At 37.5% G+C, this 16,733-nt stretch overlaps 1 protein-coding gene across 21 annotated transcripts in view; it reads left to right on the top strand.

Annotated features, from left to right (window-relative positions):
* Phldb2 (pleckstrin homology like domain family B member 2) overlaps positions 1 to 16,733 on the top strand; it is a 201,222-nt gene that overhangs the window by 132,694 nt on the left and 51,795 nt on the right. For all 21 annotated transcript variants that reach the window (XM_046425215.2, XM_046425227.2, XM_046425218.2 and 18 more), the window contains 2 exons: positions 9,006 to 9,389; positions 16,003 to 16,146. In XM_046425215.2, the coding sequence (XP_046281171.1) occupies positions 9,006 to 9,389; positions 16,003 to 16,146 (528 nt within the window). The remainder of the gene's footprint in view (positions 1 to 9,005; positions 9,390 to 16,002; positions 16,147 to 16,733) is intronic.

Here is a 16,733-nt window from a genome sequence, read left to right as displayed (position 1 = left end):
ATTGTTTTATGCTTCCCTCCTCCATCTCTGAGACTGGAGATCTGAGTAGAAGGAAATTGCAGGGACCACACTTGGGGCTCTGTGGTCCTAGCTAATCTGCTTTCTTCTTTCCTCTTTTTAGAGTCTTCTTTTATTTGTCTTACATATAATGTACACGGTCTAGCTGGACTTAAAAGGAGGAATAGGAAAAAATATGGCTAATAAGCTTCATCTTCCCTGAAGTCGAAGTCAGTGAAATTTGGTTTGGAACAGCCAAGAACTTTGCTCTGGTGAAGTCTAATTCACCGTAGGGGGGAATCTTTCTGTGAGGCATGTTCTGTTGAAAATCTTTGGGTTGAGTAAATTGCTGTTTCTCATTCAAAATTGCTAAAATATATCCTAGCTCTGGGATCTTAATTGAATTTTCAGCAAAGACAAAAGTTTAAAAAAGTGCTGAGTAGAAGTAAAAAAACCAAGTTTCTTATATATTTAAAGTATTTGGGGGGGGGGGTTGTAAAAAATAGCTCTGCTATTTTACATAAGGTCATCTTGTTCATCAGATCACAAAGTCTAGGCCTAAATCATGTTAGGCAAGAGACAGCCTTTACAATTTGTTCTGGAAGAAAGAAAAATATGGTTTGTTTCCTGACATTATTCTTAGGTCTGGAAAGAAGACATACCATCTTTTATATTGCCTTCTATACATAAAACTTTGTAAAATGCTTTTAAAATTTTAACACATAGTATTTTTGATGTGATATATCTCTCATAAAAACCACATAACAGTACTGTTTCAACTGATATGTTGTTGGGTAGTAGTTATTAATGAGCAGTGAAATATGAAGGTTGGGGCTTCAGCTTGGCACTCTCCTGTGATAATCTGAGAGTCCTCCTTTTTTGTTACATGTAGACTTTCCTACATCATTATTAATTATGCATTTAAAAAATTCTTATTTTTTAAATAAAAATAGGATAGGTTTAAAATAGGATAGATTTTCAAATGTGAAGAAGATCGTGATCTCTCTCATGCACTGATCATGATTGAACAAAATAAATATTAAATATAATTCTATAAACATTTTAATTTGGGCTGGAGATGTGCCTCAAGCGGTGGCGCGCTTGCCTAGCATGCGCGGCGCTGGGTTCGATCCTCAGCACCACATACAAGTGAAGATGTTGTGTCCGCCAAAAACTAAAAGATAAATATTGAAAAATTCTCTCTCTCTCTCTCTCTCTCTCTCTCTCTCTCTCTCTCTCTCAAAAGACAAAACAAAACAAAACAAAAGCCATTTTAATTTATTATGTTTTGTAGACTGTGGTCTTTCAAAAGAAACAAACAAGAAGATTTCTGAAACTTGGTTAAAGCCAAAGTGAAAATGTAAACAGATGATGGTGCTATTAGATTTTTGTCATGTTTTCTTAAATGGAGCAATAGCATAATTTCTTTAACAGAGGAAAGTCAGGTACCTTTTGGATTTTCTTCTGAAACAAGGTCAGTCCACATAAGAGTAAAATAATCTGGCACTTTTTTTTTTGGATGTTATGTGGAACTAATGGTCATGTTGGTCATGTGAATTTCCTTTCTTTACAGCCAGTGCTTTGATAGGGAGATGTGCATTTACCCCCATTCATAATGGGCATTTTCTTTCCATTGCTATCTCTTTTTAATTTTTTTTTAGATGTTGATGGACCTTTATTTTATTCATATATTTATTTGCAGTACTGAGAATCGAGCCCAGTGCCTCATACATGCTAGGCAAGCTCTCTACTACTGAGCTGCATCTTTTAATATTTTAAAAATAGTTCACTTTTGACCTTAATTAAAAAAAAAATGAACATCTCATAACCCATAGGCCTGCCAGTTGATTTTAAATGGCAAAATGATGTAAAAAGGCATCACAAAAAGGAATAAAATACAGAGAATCCTAGCTAAATGATATCTAGGATCAGAGATTAACTTGAGCCTGCCTAATGGAACTCTAGGGATAACTAGGTAGAAAAAGTATGCCTTGAAAACATTACTGGATAAAAGCTAACAGGATCAATTAAACCAAAGTTCTATTACTTCAGGGCATGTTTGGCATAAATGAAAATAAAAACAAACATGTGTTTTATATGATTTATATAATTCATGACATTATTAAATATTTTTATTAAATATTTTAATAATTAAAGATATTATTTCATAGGTATATCTATTTTTTTCAAGTACAAGTGTCTCCTAAAATAGGAACACAGCTAGAAATAGTAGTAGGTAGAGGCAAGTGGGTTTGAGGGAGATGTCACCACACAGGTGAGTAATAGTGAAACAATTAGGTGTGTGAGGAATAGATTTATGAGAGGAGATTAAAAGAACTGAATGTCTTCCTGTGGGAATGAGTAAAGGTAGGAAGTGACAGGCTCCTCAGGTATTTGGATGATGCATGGCCTCATTGGGGTAAGACACTCATGACCTCTGAGGCTTAATGTGGAGCTGGGGGCAATGTGAATAGAAACCTGAGTTTTATTTGAAGAATGAAGTGTGTGCACTGGTGGGAGAATGGATTTATTTGGGAGGGTAGTACTTTCTAGAAGCTACTCCAGTGGCCTTCCTGTGCTGTAGGGAATATATGTGGTTTGTGTTGGTGGGGATAGAGGGACCAATGACAGTGAGAGATGGAAAAGATTCCTTCTCCCCAGGTTACTATGGAAACTGGAGAGAAATCTCCACATCTCTATTATTTCATTACTCTAGTTACCCCCTCTTTTACATCCCTTGTTTCTGGAACACAGAAAAGCTGAATGCCTTGAGTAGGGCCACACAGATAGTTATAGAACAGGATCCAAACTCAAGCAGTCTGGCTTCAGAGCTCATGCTGTCAGCCCCTGTGATAACCTTGAAGGAAGGAGGATCAGACAGATATATAGAGGGAAATCTGGGAGTTTAAGCAGGATGGCCTTTATCTCCTTAGGGTGTTTGTTTGTTTTGGTATATTTAGTGTATTTGAAACAATATACTAAAAATCACTGAGTGGCATCCATTGCCCTAGTTATTTGCACATGTCTTACTCTCTTGATATATAGTTATTTATTAGTACAGAGGAGAACAGGTGTATATGATCGAAAACCTTAATCAGCACATGATGAAAGGTTGATGAGAAGTTAGTATTTGTCACATTATTAGTGACTTACCATTAAGCTACAGTTTCCTCCAGAGCAGGCAGTCCTCAAAATGATGTGCCCCGTTTCTAGCTTAACCCCACCCATGGGAACACACTCATATGCAGTACAAACTGAGGATACAGAATGAAGTGCTTTCTTGAAAACTTGAAGGCCGACTTATCAGTTCCATAAGATAAAATGTTCTTAGCAAAACATTAAGCTGACCTTTTTGAAGATAATTTGTAAAGCCAAACAATAAAAATCCCTTACTTTCATGTACAGATTCTTAATCAGATTATCTGTTCTAAACTGATGAAAAACAATTCTGAGGTAATGTTTGGTAAATGTGAAGGTCAATTACAAGGTTAAAAAACACTGTCTCCGCACAATATTTCTCTCGCTTCTGACACTTGCTTTCAGGAGTTTCCAAGACCACCCTCAGGTTCCATTGTTCACTAGAGGACTCGCAGAACCCACTGAAAGTAGTACAGTCTTGGTTATAGTTTTTGACAGGGAAAGGAGGCAGATAGAGACCAGCCAAAGAAAGAGGCACAGGGCAGAGTCTAGAGGGTTCCAGAAGTGATACTTTCATTGTCCTCACTCTTGTCAATCAGGATGCAGCTCTCCACCAAATTTGGGCATGGTGTGTGCAAGTACACACCCACCAGCGAAGCTTGACCTAGTTCTAGTTTCCAGAGTTTTTATCATGAATTCATTGTATAGTTTTGTAGATCTGTAGATTGAGTGATTGATTGCCCATGTGGTTGATCCCAGTTTCTGGGTTGACTGATACCCCATGACCCAAAGCTTTTACACTGACTCACATAGTTAATTGTTCTGGTGGCCAACCCCCATCCTGTGATTATCAGGTACAGCCAACTCTGCGCTAGACAGAGACTCCAATTCACTATGACTTAGGTCACCTTCCAAAAGTGAAAGACAAAGGCCAGGCCTCTGTTTGGATGAAACCGAATTCTTTATGACATAGTAAATAACTGAGATTTCCTTAAGAGGTTCCTTGAGTTCCTCCTCTCCAAGTTTTGAGCCAGGTTTCTGCCTAAAATTAAGCACAGTTTATCAGTCATAATGAGTTTCTTCTGTTGGAAAAGGAAAAGCAAAAATAAAAATGTATCTTGGAGAAATAGATCATAGATCTATTTCTCCCCTATATTCCATAGCCAGTGTGGGTTGATTGAGCCCTCTATTTCATCTCTTCACTTGGGACCCAGGGTGATGGAGACAACACCATCTGGAGGGTCACTTTGCCATAGCAAAGCAAGGCATTTAATAAATTATGTACTTACTGTTCATGCAGGAATGACACTGCTTCTCAAATTCACTGGTCAGTGCAAGTCTGAGGTCCACATTGAATTTGGAGATGGGCAACAGAAGAGACTTTTTGCCCCAGTTACTACCCCCAGGGATTTAACTATAAAACCAAATAAACTCACATAAAAGATTTTCAGCCATTGCTTCTTTTTCCTCCTGACTATCCCACCTGATTAACATACCAGCACGTGTTAGTGAAATCCTGGGAATTCTTCACACTTGCTACCTCTTCTTATTCTGCCACTCATTTTAAACTGGGGTTTATGACTCTTATTGATTTATTTTAGGAATCTTTTCCAAAAGTTTATTTGGAACTGTTGGAATTCCTTGAAGAGGAAGACAGGTGGCCCATTTCTATGTAGGAACCTCATCCTACTTCCTAGCGGAGAATCCCTCACTCTAGCTACAGTCTAGTTGCTTATTTCTGAGCATACCATGACATTCCTCAATTCTGTATCCTTGATTCTGTGATTCCTTCAAGGACATGCCCTGCCTACCCACTGCCCCAACATACCACAAGACTTATATTTATCCTTAAGGACTCAACTCAAATTTATTTTCTGTAATTTTTGTGTATTGTTTCCCCATATGTGAATCCATAGGTTTTCCATAAACTGTTACCATTGTTTCTGTAACTGATCACTTATTCGGACCTCCTGTTAAGGACTTGATGGTGTATACAAAATAAGAAAACAAATTTGTCTTTTTTAATTTTTTTTTTTAAATCTATGTATCCCAAGAACATTACTAGTCAGCAAGTAACTTAATAAATTTTTGTCAAACAGAAGATTATGGAGACATTGAATCCCTAGGGTTAACGGAAGAGAAAAGTAAAACCATACTTACAGTACATGTCTTAAAAAGAAAAAAAAACTAATTTCAATTTAATTATATCTAAGTATTGCAACCTTTTGTTGTATGCAATAAGTGACCCAACATACAACAGAATGATTTAATAAAGATTTCACATGCGCTTAGGTGTCAACAGTTGTTTCTCTACATAATTATTATTATTATTTTTTTTTGGTACTGGGGATTGAACTTAGGGGTACTCAACCACTGAGTCACATCCCCAGCCCTATTTTGTATTTTATTTGTAGACAGGATCTCACTGAGTTGCTTAGTGCCTCGCTGTTGCTGAGGCAGACTTTGAACTCCCGATCCTGCTCCCTCACCCTTCCAAGCTCCTGGGACATAATTCATTTTTTATTCAGTACATTCGGTCCTGAGGCCTAGATGGACTAGTGTTGGATATAGGAGACAGGGTGCATGCAGAATGTGGATGGCTATGTAGCTGCAGTGGGGGCAATGTCAGACGCATTCCTCTGAAGAAGAAAGATCTGAGGTCCAAAAACATAGTCCCAGTTCACGATTTTTTTTTTAACCTCTAAGAGAAAAACAATTGAATAGCAATATTTTTTAGGTATTTTTTTCAAACATCTGAATCCCTTTCAAAGCTTTTTTTGATGTGTGGGATATGAAAATGGAGGGAAGAGAAGGGAAACACAAATTTTTTAATATTTTAACTAATTTGATTCAAAGTGACCTAATCTTAAATCCTTAGCACCAGTGTTTTCTGGTCATTTGGGGGTATTTAGTCTTTGTACTGGTAGCTTTAAAAAAAAATAAATGGTAGATGGATGATTTGGGAAACTGGGTAGGATTTGGAGAACTTAAAGAAGGTAGCCTCCTGAATTTGCAGGTTTCCAGGTGAAGCTTCAAGGAAAGTTGAATTTTGGGGAGGAGGCTGTGCATCTCAGTGCTGAGAGCAATTCCAGTCTGTGTTTGAGATTTCAGCATCATTATTAGCATTGCCCTCTTTGACTCTCAGAGAGTCCTTATCCATAATCATTACTCTTCTTTTGGGTCACAGAGTGAAGGATATTATTCTGGTGGCAGCTGCAGAATAAGATGATGTATAAGAAGAAATAAGATACCAGAATCCAGAGGGCTGAAGGGAGTATTATCTTAGGAGGGTAATTTCTGTTCGGGTTTTCCTTAAAAGGCTTCCTGAAGTGCTTTCTGAAATGCCTTGCAGACTTTCTTCTGACGTACTTTTCGACATCAGTTTATTTTTCTTCGGTGTAGTTTTTATGGGGCCAGAGTGTCTCAGCACAGCCTGGATTTCTTTTAGATGTGTGAGCAGCATTGTGGGGTGTGTGTGTGTGTGTGTGTGTGTGTGTGTGTGTGAGAGAGAGAGAGAGATTCAGGACTGAACAGACTGGCTGTGAATGGTGTGATGAGGATAGAGAGAGACACATACCAGTAGACCAAACTTCCTGTGCACAAGCCTTTGAATACTGCGTTTCACTGTCTGAAATAGCATTCATCATAAGGCTAGGATCATTTATTCCCTTTGGAGTTAAGCAATAGCCCTGGCAGCAAAAGAAACTATTTGGGGAAGGATGTGGGAGGAATTTTGCTATGTGTTCCAGTCTAGGCAGAAGTATCTTTCATGCTTTTGAAGATAGCAGCCTTCACTGGATCAATGGAAACTGATAACTTTTAGATAATCCTGAATGTAATTCATGCCAAGACTAATATATGCATATAAAGATCTATGAAGATTACTAAAGACTGAGGTTAGGTGCTTCAACTTAATTATCTAAATGCCAGAAAGGGAACTGTTCTTTGGAGATTAGCCTCTAATGCAGATGCTGTGGAGAAAGGGTAAGATAACTTTTTGCTCCTGTCCCTCTCCCCACTTACACTTTTGCAAGTTGTTCACGTATTTCCATGTAGAATTTTCTTTATTGTTGGAGAAGTTTAAAACAAAGCAATGAAGGTTGCATCCTGGCAATCCCTCCCCATAAAGCTGAAGTGGGTAGGGCTTGGCAGCTGGTGGCAGCTGTAGAGATAAATAAACAGCAGGGTTGCTGGATGGACAGGGTGCTGAAGAGCCTGGGGCTGAGGATGTGTGGCCATGAGTGCCTGCCCTGGGAAGAGGCCATGAGGACCGAGCTGCAGCTGGAGTCCAGAAGTTCAGGCAGTGAAAGGGAGGTGGGAGTTTATGGGAACTAGTTTAAAGGTCTCTTTGATCAAGCTATTGCCCCCTTTTTCAGGGGGGTTCTTTAGAGGGTAGATATAAGTCAGATATACCTTACATGACTTCTAACTTGTCATTTAATTGATAGGTTTAATGGTAACTAGGGAGTTGGTCTGTTCCTATTTGACTTTTCTTTTACTTGTTACTACCTCAACTAATAAAAGAACTAACTGCATCTGAATTTTGACTTTACAAATTAGCTAAAATTGGAATGAAAACAGCTGTCTAGTGCTGCTTAATATTTTCCTGTTTTATTACTGATCAGCAGTTTGGAATGTATTTTTATATGGAGCGCTTTTGGAGTCTTCCTTCAGTGTGGTAAATATAATCACAACAGATAGCCTTTGTTTTAGGTTCTTTTTTTTTTTTCATTTCAGCATGGGATTTAATGTGAAGGGTAAACACATTGAGGTTCCCCACCCCAAACAATGCTGTCTAGGTTTATGAGAGGCAATTAGTAAATTGCTTCCCATTGCTCACAATATGTAATTAATCTACCTAAAATAAAAAAGCATCAATGTCTGTTCTGCATGAGGCATGTGTCAAGGGGGCATGTCGTAGGACTATTTTAGACATCAATGGCCTATATGTTGATTTTTTTAAACAAATGAACTATCATTTTATTTTCCAGCTCAATGAATCAAATGTTTAATGATTTTAGAATTTGAGTTACATTGATATCTCTCTATTTGGACTTATTGTGGAATTGTCATTTTAGTGCAACATTTGTACTTTTAAAATAATTTCAATTATTCACATAAGAAAGTAGTATAACAGATCTTTACATGATAACCAGGCATAAAAAAGTTTTTCAAATTTTGAAACACTTCAAGAAAATTAGGAAGACAGAGATATATCTTTTTTTTTTTTTTTTGGTACTGATGATTGAACCCGGGGGTGCTTAACCTCTGAGACACATGCCCAGCCCTTCTTTATATTTTATTTAGAGACAGGGTCTTTCTGAATTTCTTTAGGGCCTCGCTGAATTGCTTTAGGGCCTTGCTAAGATGCTGAGGCTGGCTTTGAATTTATGATCCTCCTGCCTCAGCCTCTGAGCCTCTGGGATTACAGGCATGCACTGCCGGGCCCGGCAAGACAGAGATACATCTTTTAAATTAGAAGATTTTTTTAAAGTACTTTTTTTCTCTTTGTGTGTCTAATAGTGAATAATAGATAGATAAGTAGAAGGTGGTAAAGCATGGTTAGGAAGAGAAGATTTTAAACATCTTTGGAGTATTTAGAGATTTAGTCATATAAGAAATGGCTTCCCGAGTGCTAAGATATGCACTTAGAGTCAGTCCTGGGATATAAAGATGAACAAGGACAGCCAGAATAGTGTCTAGGACAAAACCAGGCATTGCAAACAGTTTCATCTTGATCTTTAAATACATCCTTAAAAGATGATGCAAAGTCAGCACCAGCCAAGTGTCTGTGGGTTGATAGCCTTTATATTGGGAGTTGTCTCCATTCTCACAAATTCATTGATCTTGCCCTCCTCTCTGTGCTCTAGGAGAGACAGCGTCTGGAGACCATCCTCAGTCTCTGTGCTGAGTACACAAAGCCTGACAGTCGCTTGTCCACAGGCACGACCGTGGCAGATGTGCAGAAAATCAACAGGGAACTTGAAAAGCTGCAGATCTCCGATGAGGAGTCCGTGTTTGAAGAAGCCCTGGTGTGCCCTGACACAAGATACAGGTGTCACCGGAAGGGCTCCCTCCACAATGCGGATTTGGCGGGCTTTGGGAGCCTCAGTCAGAGCAGTGCCAGCTTCCTTGCCCCCAGGAACATCAGGAACGATGAACTGCTTGGCGACCTCACCAGGACTCCCCCAACACCCCCGTCTGCCTTTCTGAAAGCTTCCAGCGAGTCCTCCTACCTAAGTATCTTACCAAAGGTAATGCTGGGTAGCAAAGAAACCAGGATTTAGAGCCTAGGGATATGCCTGTGCTTTTGGCTGGAAACTAGAGATTTTTATCACACACGTTTTGCAGAATATTTTTAGTGAAAAATCAATGTAAAAGATAATCAACTGAACAAGGTTTAGCAAATTAGAGTGTTTACTAATAAGTAAACAATAAGTAACCAATTTACATTCTAAAAAATGTTCAGTACAGATGAGAAGAATGAAGTTTCTCCCTCTCCACTCCCAGTTGTACACCTGAGAGATAAGTGTAGTTAAATGTCTCACCTGTCTTCCTAATATTTTCTGTTCACGAACAACCACATATTATAGGCATAGGCACACATATGCACACCCATGATAGTATGCATTTATTCTTATTACTATATATCCTGGGCATATTTGCATATTAGTACACACAGCCTTATTCCATTTTTTTTAATGGTGAAATTGAATTCTATATTTTGAAGATACCATGTGGGTTATTCCAAGTTGTTTGCTAATAAAATCCACAGATATATATATATATATATATATATATATATATATATATATATATATATGTTTGGTTTTTGCACATTGTGCAAATGCATCTGTAGGTTCACTCATTTTAATCAATATTTCCAAAATTACACTCTCTAAAAACTATATTTCCATGTGACACTGTCACTGATAGTTTATGAGCATACTTTCATCTCCATACATTGGCCAAAGTTGCATATTATCAGAATTTTTCAATTCATCATATTGATAGGTATTCAAATTTATCTTTATACATACAGTAGGACATATTTTCGCATTTGAATTGTTAATGTATTTTTCAATCCACTTATTAAAAATTGTTTCGTCCTGTGTTTTATTGTAGAAGAGCTATTGTAGGCAAATTAGGCAAATTAAGCTATCACCATGAGTGGTTATCCCACTGACTTTATGGGATTTTTGTTTGTATGTTTGTTTTGCTTTGCATGTAAGAGTTTAACATTTATTTGTAATCATAATTATTACTTAGTTTTCTGATTGTAGTTGGTTTAAAAATGTCTTATCAATTTTAGGATTTCCTAAATTGGGTTCAAAGGTAATCGTTGGTATTATTATTATTATTAGTAGTAGTAGTAGTAGTAGTAATAGCAGTATTTTTGCACAATTTAAAAATTTCCCCATTCTTTTCTAAAAAGGAATTGAAGGAGCTTACAATAAAAGATATATATTTTATTAAACTAAAATTAGAACACCAAAATAAAAGGAAAAACAGTGCCATAATTATAAGGTAAATTTATTTATTTAAGAATAAATAGGATTAATTAGTTAACTTAAGTAATCTTACCATTAAGTCCCACTCTGAATTCTTGGCAATTATGACCACAGAACAATAACAAGGAAAAGGACACATCAGGAATTTTTGTTGTAAGGAAAGGATGCACATTGATTCTTTGAGAGAAACATCATGGTGTTAAATTCTGATAGCAGTTTATCACATAGTCATATTCAGGGGAGTTTGTGTGTTTGGTTTATTGTTTCTGTCATTTCAGGGATTTTTGTCTGTTTTTTTTTTTTCCCGTAACCTCCATCTCCTTATTGAAGTAATCTTTTGCTTCCTGTACTTACTTGTGTAGCTCTTATCTAAATGACCTTTTACTGCCTGTATTTGCTCTCTTATATCGTCCTTTAATTCACAGAACATTTTAATTATGTACATCTTGAACTCCTTCTCTGTCATTTCTTCTGTTATGCTGGCCATGGATTCTAATAATGTAGTATCCTGATTTGTTTGGGGCACTTTCTTCCCTGTTTTTTTCATGTTGTTGTGTGTCTTTCCTTCTAGCACTGCAGATCCGCGGTGTTACCTTTTTTTACACTTTAGATTATAGTGCCCCTGCAAGATTCCAATACCTCTCCTTCGAGGGGAAGAACAATGTTAATGATCCTAATATACAACCTTAAACCAAATGGTTGCTATTAAGGCGTTTACAGTTTGTCACAATATACAGAAGTGGTGAGTTCAATTGATTTCTACAATATAACAGTAGGTTTACAAAAGGGTTTACAGTTTCTGATGGTGGACAAAGAACCGGGAGTGAGGTATAGGATAAGATGTTGAGGGGGTAGGAGGTGAGAATATAGAGTTATTAGATCTTAGGACGTGTGAAAAAGAAATCTGAAGAAGATAGTAGCAGGGGAAGAGAGAGGAAGTGATCTTGGGGAGACAAGTAAGTGGGAAGACAATAGAATATATAAAACACACATAAATATTTAAAAAAATAAAAAATGTAAAAACAGGAGATAAAAGAATATACAATACAACTGTAATATACTATTCAGACATCCCCATTCTCAGTATCCTAATTCATGCACAGCACTTGGTTTCACAAATGTTGGGGATGTGAGGGCAGGAGAATAGAGAGGGATAAAAAAGAAAAAAAGTCCTGTAGAAGAAACAAGGATTGTTTTGGTTCAATATCAGAATCTTTCCTGCTTCCTTTCTCCTCCAATAGGTGGTGTTTTCTGTTATTTGCTGGTATCTCTACCCTCAGGATGTTGAAGGTTACCAGGGTGGGAGGGTTGGTCTTGGGTACAGGGCACCTGGAAGTGGGGTATGGCACCAGTTTGTCCCAGATAAAAGACTGCACCCCGAGCATCTCCTTTGGGGCCCGCTCATGTGATGTGGGTGCTTGGTCTTATCTCCTTATATCGCCTGTAGACCTCACAGTTCCTAGTCTCTAATTTAGTCTCTAAACTGTATTTCGCTCACCCTCTTTCCTTCTACTTCCTAAATGAAAGACCTTTCTCCCGGGAGGTCTTGTGGGTTGTGCTCAGGGGTCTGCAAACCTGTCTCGGAGAGCTGTTTTGTTTTACGCAGTCACTATACCAGGTTAGCAGCTTCCAGGGAGAGGGGCGAGTTGGGGACTATGGATACTTGCCCAGCCAGTGTTCCAAGGTGGGAGTTACCACAACTGAAGATGGCGATGAAGGTGTCCCAAGATGGAGACATCTGCTTTCAGCCATGGAGTGTCAGGTCGGGGGTGGGGAGGTGCGGGCTGTGGCACTGGGTGTTCAAAGGGGCGATGCAGCCTCTGAGGGTGTTGATGGGGCTATCCTGGTCCTGCCTGGGCTCCACACTGGGTCTGTGGGGCTCTGGAGTTTGTATATTTGTTCTTCATTTTTGTTTGACTTCAGCAAGACTTATCTTGGATGTTCCTGGTCAGAAGTCCTTATCTGCCTGCCAAGTCCTCCTATCACATACATTAGGACTCTGGACCATTAAATCCAGTTGGACTTCAATCCCTTCTTTGAATGACTGTATTTACCTTACTAATTCTGAGTTGAGAGAAATCCTGAATAGGACATCTATCTTTATTGCTAGAAAGTTAAAACTGTTAGAAATTTAGGATGGGGAGAAGAATGGAACATGGAAGAATCAAAAGTTGTCAGTTGTTCAGGCTAAGTATTTGACCCAGTTGAAAAATTTGATCTGTTGTCGTCAGCCATTGGGCTTCCTTAGAAATCTGTGACTTACTTTTCATCTTAAATTTTTCTACATCTCTCCCTTGATGGACATCTGCTCTATTTTGTTAAAAACATTGAGCTGTGTGCTCTCTTGGAAATTGCTTTGGGAGACAGGTTTCCTTCTGGAGAAGGCTTTGACAAGAAAGCTGTTGATGTGTAAACAGGCAGATCCTGGCAGATGTTTTTAATTTCTCAAATATACTCCTGTGGAATAGGAGGCCTCTGAAGCTTAGAGCAGCATCCATTGTTACAAGAGACATAAGTCCTGCTTCCTTTAGAGACAGGAAACTTCAGGGGCACCTCAGGTTACCCTGCAGCAGCTTATAATGCAAGTGAGAGGCTGATAGGTCTAAAGGAAAGAGTTTTCACTTACTACTTTTCAAAGACAGGGAGGCACATATTAACTCAAGAAAAAAGATAAAAGACTCAAAACAAATGAAAAACCCTGACCATTTGTTTTGAATATTCTTCTTCTGGTAATCTTTTCACTGGATTATTTGCTTAACAAAGTATATAATATTCATTATAATCAATTCAGGAATAAATGTGGAAGGGAGGAATATGAAAACCACTCTAAATTTATTTAACTAAATGAAGATTTTAACATTATTAATGAAGCCTGAGATTCAGCATTCTGGAACTTACTTTACCTAACACTTAACTATGCACAGGAGTTGGAAATATGCTACGTTTAAAGGGCCATTGTGAACCTGCCAACCACCACCTGAACCAAAAGCTGAATGGAGTAGCTCCCACCTCCTCTTTCTGACCAGTTGTTCCATCTATGGTGGAAAGTTCTGCACCCCCAACTCCTTTGGTTGCAAGAGGGTTCTAACAAGATATCTGCCAAAAAAAGGACAAGTGGAAAATATCTTGTCCCTACTATCTCTCACCTTTCTCTGTGTGGATTAGATTACCTCAGAGATGGCATATTTGAGGATGCATATGTATGTGTAATGTGCTTATTAAAAATGTCACTATATTAGTGTTTTCTATCCATTACTATAAAAAAAATCCCAAAGAAGTTAAAATGAACTTACATTTACATTTTCACTTTTTTTTTTTTTTTTGGTCACCATAAAAGACACAATTCATTGGCTGCTGCACCTTGGCTCTCTATAGGGTTTCTTTATTTGATTAATTAATAAGATTACAATGTTTTCACCTCATTCTATCACAAACATTCTGTCTTAGAATGCCTTTTGATTTTCCTTCTTATACATAGCAAAAAAAAAATCACAGATATTTCCTAGATGCCATGTATTTCTATAAATAGCTTTTATTGTTTTAGCAACTTCAAATTTCTAAAAATTTTTGAGTTATGTGCAAATACCCATCATGGCTGCTCTTTATTATCTTCATCCCCCTACTTACTTATAAAGTTTTCCCTTTGCAGATTGTTGAGTTGTTTTGTCTTTTCTTAATGCTTTGCTTCCACCACTGAGAGAGATATTTTTAAACCGCCTTGGAAGTGGAAACCTAATATGTAATGTTGACCCAACAGGATGTTAGCCTTCCTGAGCTTTCCTGCTGGGATGTCTGTCAGTGATTCTGGAATGCCATTCACTGTGGCAGGCATTCCTCATGGCCTGAAATAAGCGCCCAAGTATTAAGACAATGAGCTCCATTGTTTGTGATAAAAAGGTCAGCAGTTGTTTTATTTGATAAAATATTGGACTTGAGTGACAATTAAACCCAGCAAAATGTCAAAGCTTGGAAAAACCGGGTTCCCTTGTTCTAACCACCCTGAGATATTGGGTGCTCTATTATTTAATCTCTATTATTTAAGTAGCTACAAAGCAAAGAAAAAAGAATATGAGTAAAGAACACATTAAATACGACATGATGGAATGTTTTCTTAAAGTTATCAGGATTGATAAATAAGTTAAATAAACCTAGTGAGGTATAAGTAAATTTCAATAGTTATTTTGGTTTATCTGAATATTCTTTTTAAGGATTAGGGATTAATTAATCTTCAGTCATTAATTGGGTTGCTGTTTTCAATCTTTAATTGTAAAATTGCCTAATTACTGTCTTATTTATTCAAAATATTCTTTCTTTTTCAAAGAAATATAAGAATTAAATACATGGTATTGACATATTGGCATGTCTGAAAGACACCACCAGGTGATACCCAAGATTGTTAACCTGAAATTCTAGGAAGAAGAGGCTCTTTTTACTTTACTACGTTCTCTTCTCAAACAATAGGTGGTCATATTTGAGCTGTGTGTTATGATCCATAATATTCCTTTCTTCTTTGAGTTTTTGTCATTAACTTTGCTCAAGGCTATACGTATGCCCTCATTCACTTAATTTGTTGGTTGGGTTTCTCATTCCTTGCCAAGGAACTCAGTATTTTATGAAGTAAATGAATGGTCACCAGTGTCCTATTTTCAGTCATAAAACCCACTGTATCCAGGTAGTGTCTTAAACATTATCTAAAAGAAGTTCTGTAGAACAAAGATAGCAAATAGTGCCGTAACAAAAAGCAAAATATCAACTGACATCATTGAATGTGTAGTTCTAATCATTTGGAGAATTGCCAAAATGATGTGCCCTTGTTTTCCTACCTTGCACTGAAAATGAAATAAAAAAGCATGAATACTCATTTGCAGATAACCCTAGCAGTGACATCACAGTTTGGATAGAAATTCAAGAGGCTTCCATAGGAGATGAGAGAAAACATTGAGCTTGCAATGAAAGTGGCAGCATGCTTGAGAGGTCCCAGAGGAAGATGTCTACAGTCCTGTCTTAGTTCTAGTTCTCTGTTGTGCCAAATTTTCTCTGTAACATTGCAGAAACCATTTCAATCTGTCTATACCACAGCTTCCTTATCTTTTTAACCACTTAGTTATTTTAGCTTTAAAATAATATGGATTTGTGCATTGAGGTTGGTTTATTCGAGCTTATCTGAGGACATAGCTGCTGAGGATAGCATACCTCTATGGGAAAATGTTTTAGAGTTCAGATTAAACTGTTCCAGGGATGCTTTGAGTATCTGCATGGTCATGGAGGTTGTGAGACAATAGATCTACAGCTGACTTGTTAGTCAAATCAGGAAATTATGGTGTGAGAAACCCATTTCTGTGTTGATTAATTTCAGACCCCAGAAGGAATAAGCGAAGAACAGAGGACTCAGGAGTTAGCCGCAATGGAAGATGCCAGAATCACAATTCTGAACAACCTTGAAGAACTTGAACAAAAAATCAAAGATATAAATGACCAGATGGATGAATCCTCCAGAGAGGTATAAACTATGAGCTCACCCTCTCCTTTTTCCCTTGTAGTTTAAAAACATTTCTGCTCACTAAGACACAGTTCTCAGAGGCCAAATACATAGAGGTCAACACAAGCAGGCATCTGTTCAATGGGTACCATGTGTAGAGCAAAAGTGCCCTATTCTACATTCCTTTATTTTCTTTCTGTTTTTTTTTCTTAATCAGATGAGAACAAAAAAACATATTAAGCCATCTTTAATGAGCTTTAAGCCAACTTTCTCTTAACTAGTATTATGTGTGTCTGATTACAGAATCTGTTAGCTGAAGTACCCTATATTTAGGTATTCAGCTTCAAATCTAAGCAATATTTTTCTGAGCATATTACTATGATTTAGATATCACATTATCACTACAGGGCAGTTCCACACATGAATTAGACATAAACCCAGCTTTCTAGAGATTTGTGAAACAGGGAGCAGATAGCACATATTCTGTAACTCTAATAGAAGATAGTGGCAATTTTATGTTTCTGTCATGGAGTGAGAGCACATAATTATTCCTGGTGAGGATCTGCATGTCTGCACTTACAGATGGTGTCAATAGCCCCATAGAGGAA

This window comes from Marmota monax, unplaced genomic scaffold, assembly GCF_021218885.2.
Source record: "Marmota monax isolate L192 unplaced genomic scaffold, Marmota_monax_Labrador192_F-V1.1 WCK01_AAM20220418_F8-fsc00119, whole genome shotgun sequence".
Taxonomy (NCBI): domain Eukaryota; kingdom Metazoa; phylum Chordata; class Mammalia; order Rodentia; family Sciuridae; genus Marmota; species Marmota monax.
This window is presented reverse-complemented; position numbering and strand designations above follow the sequence as displayed.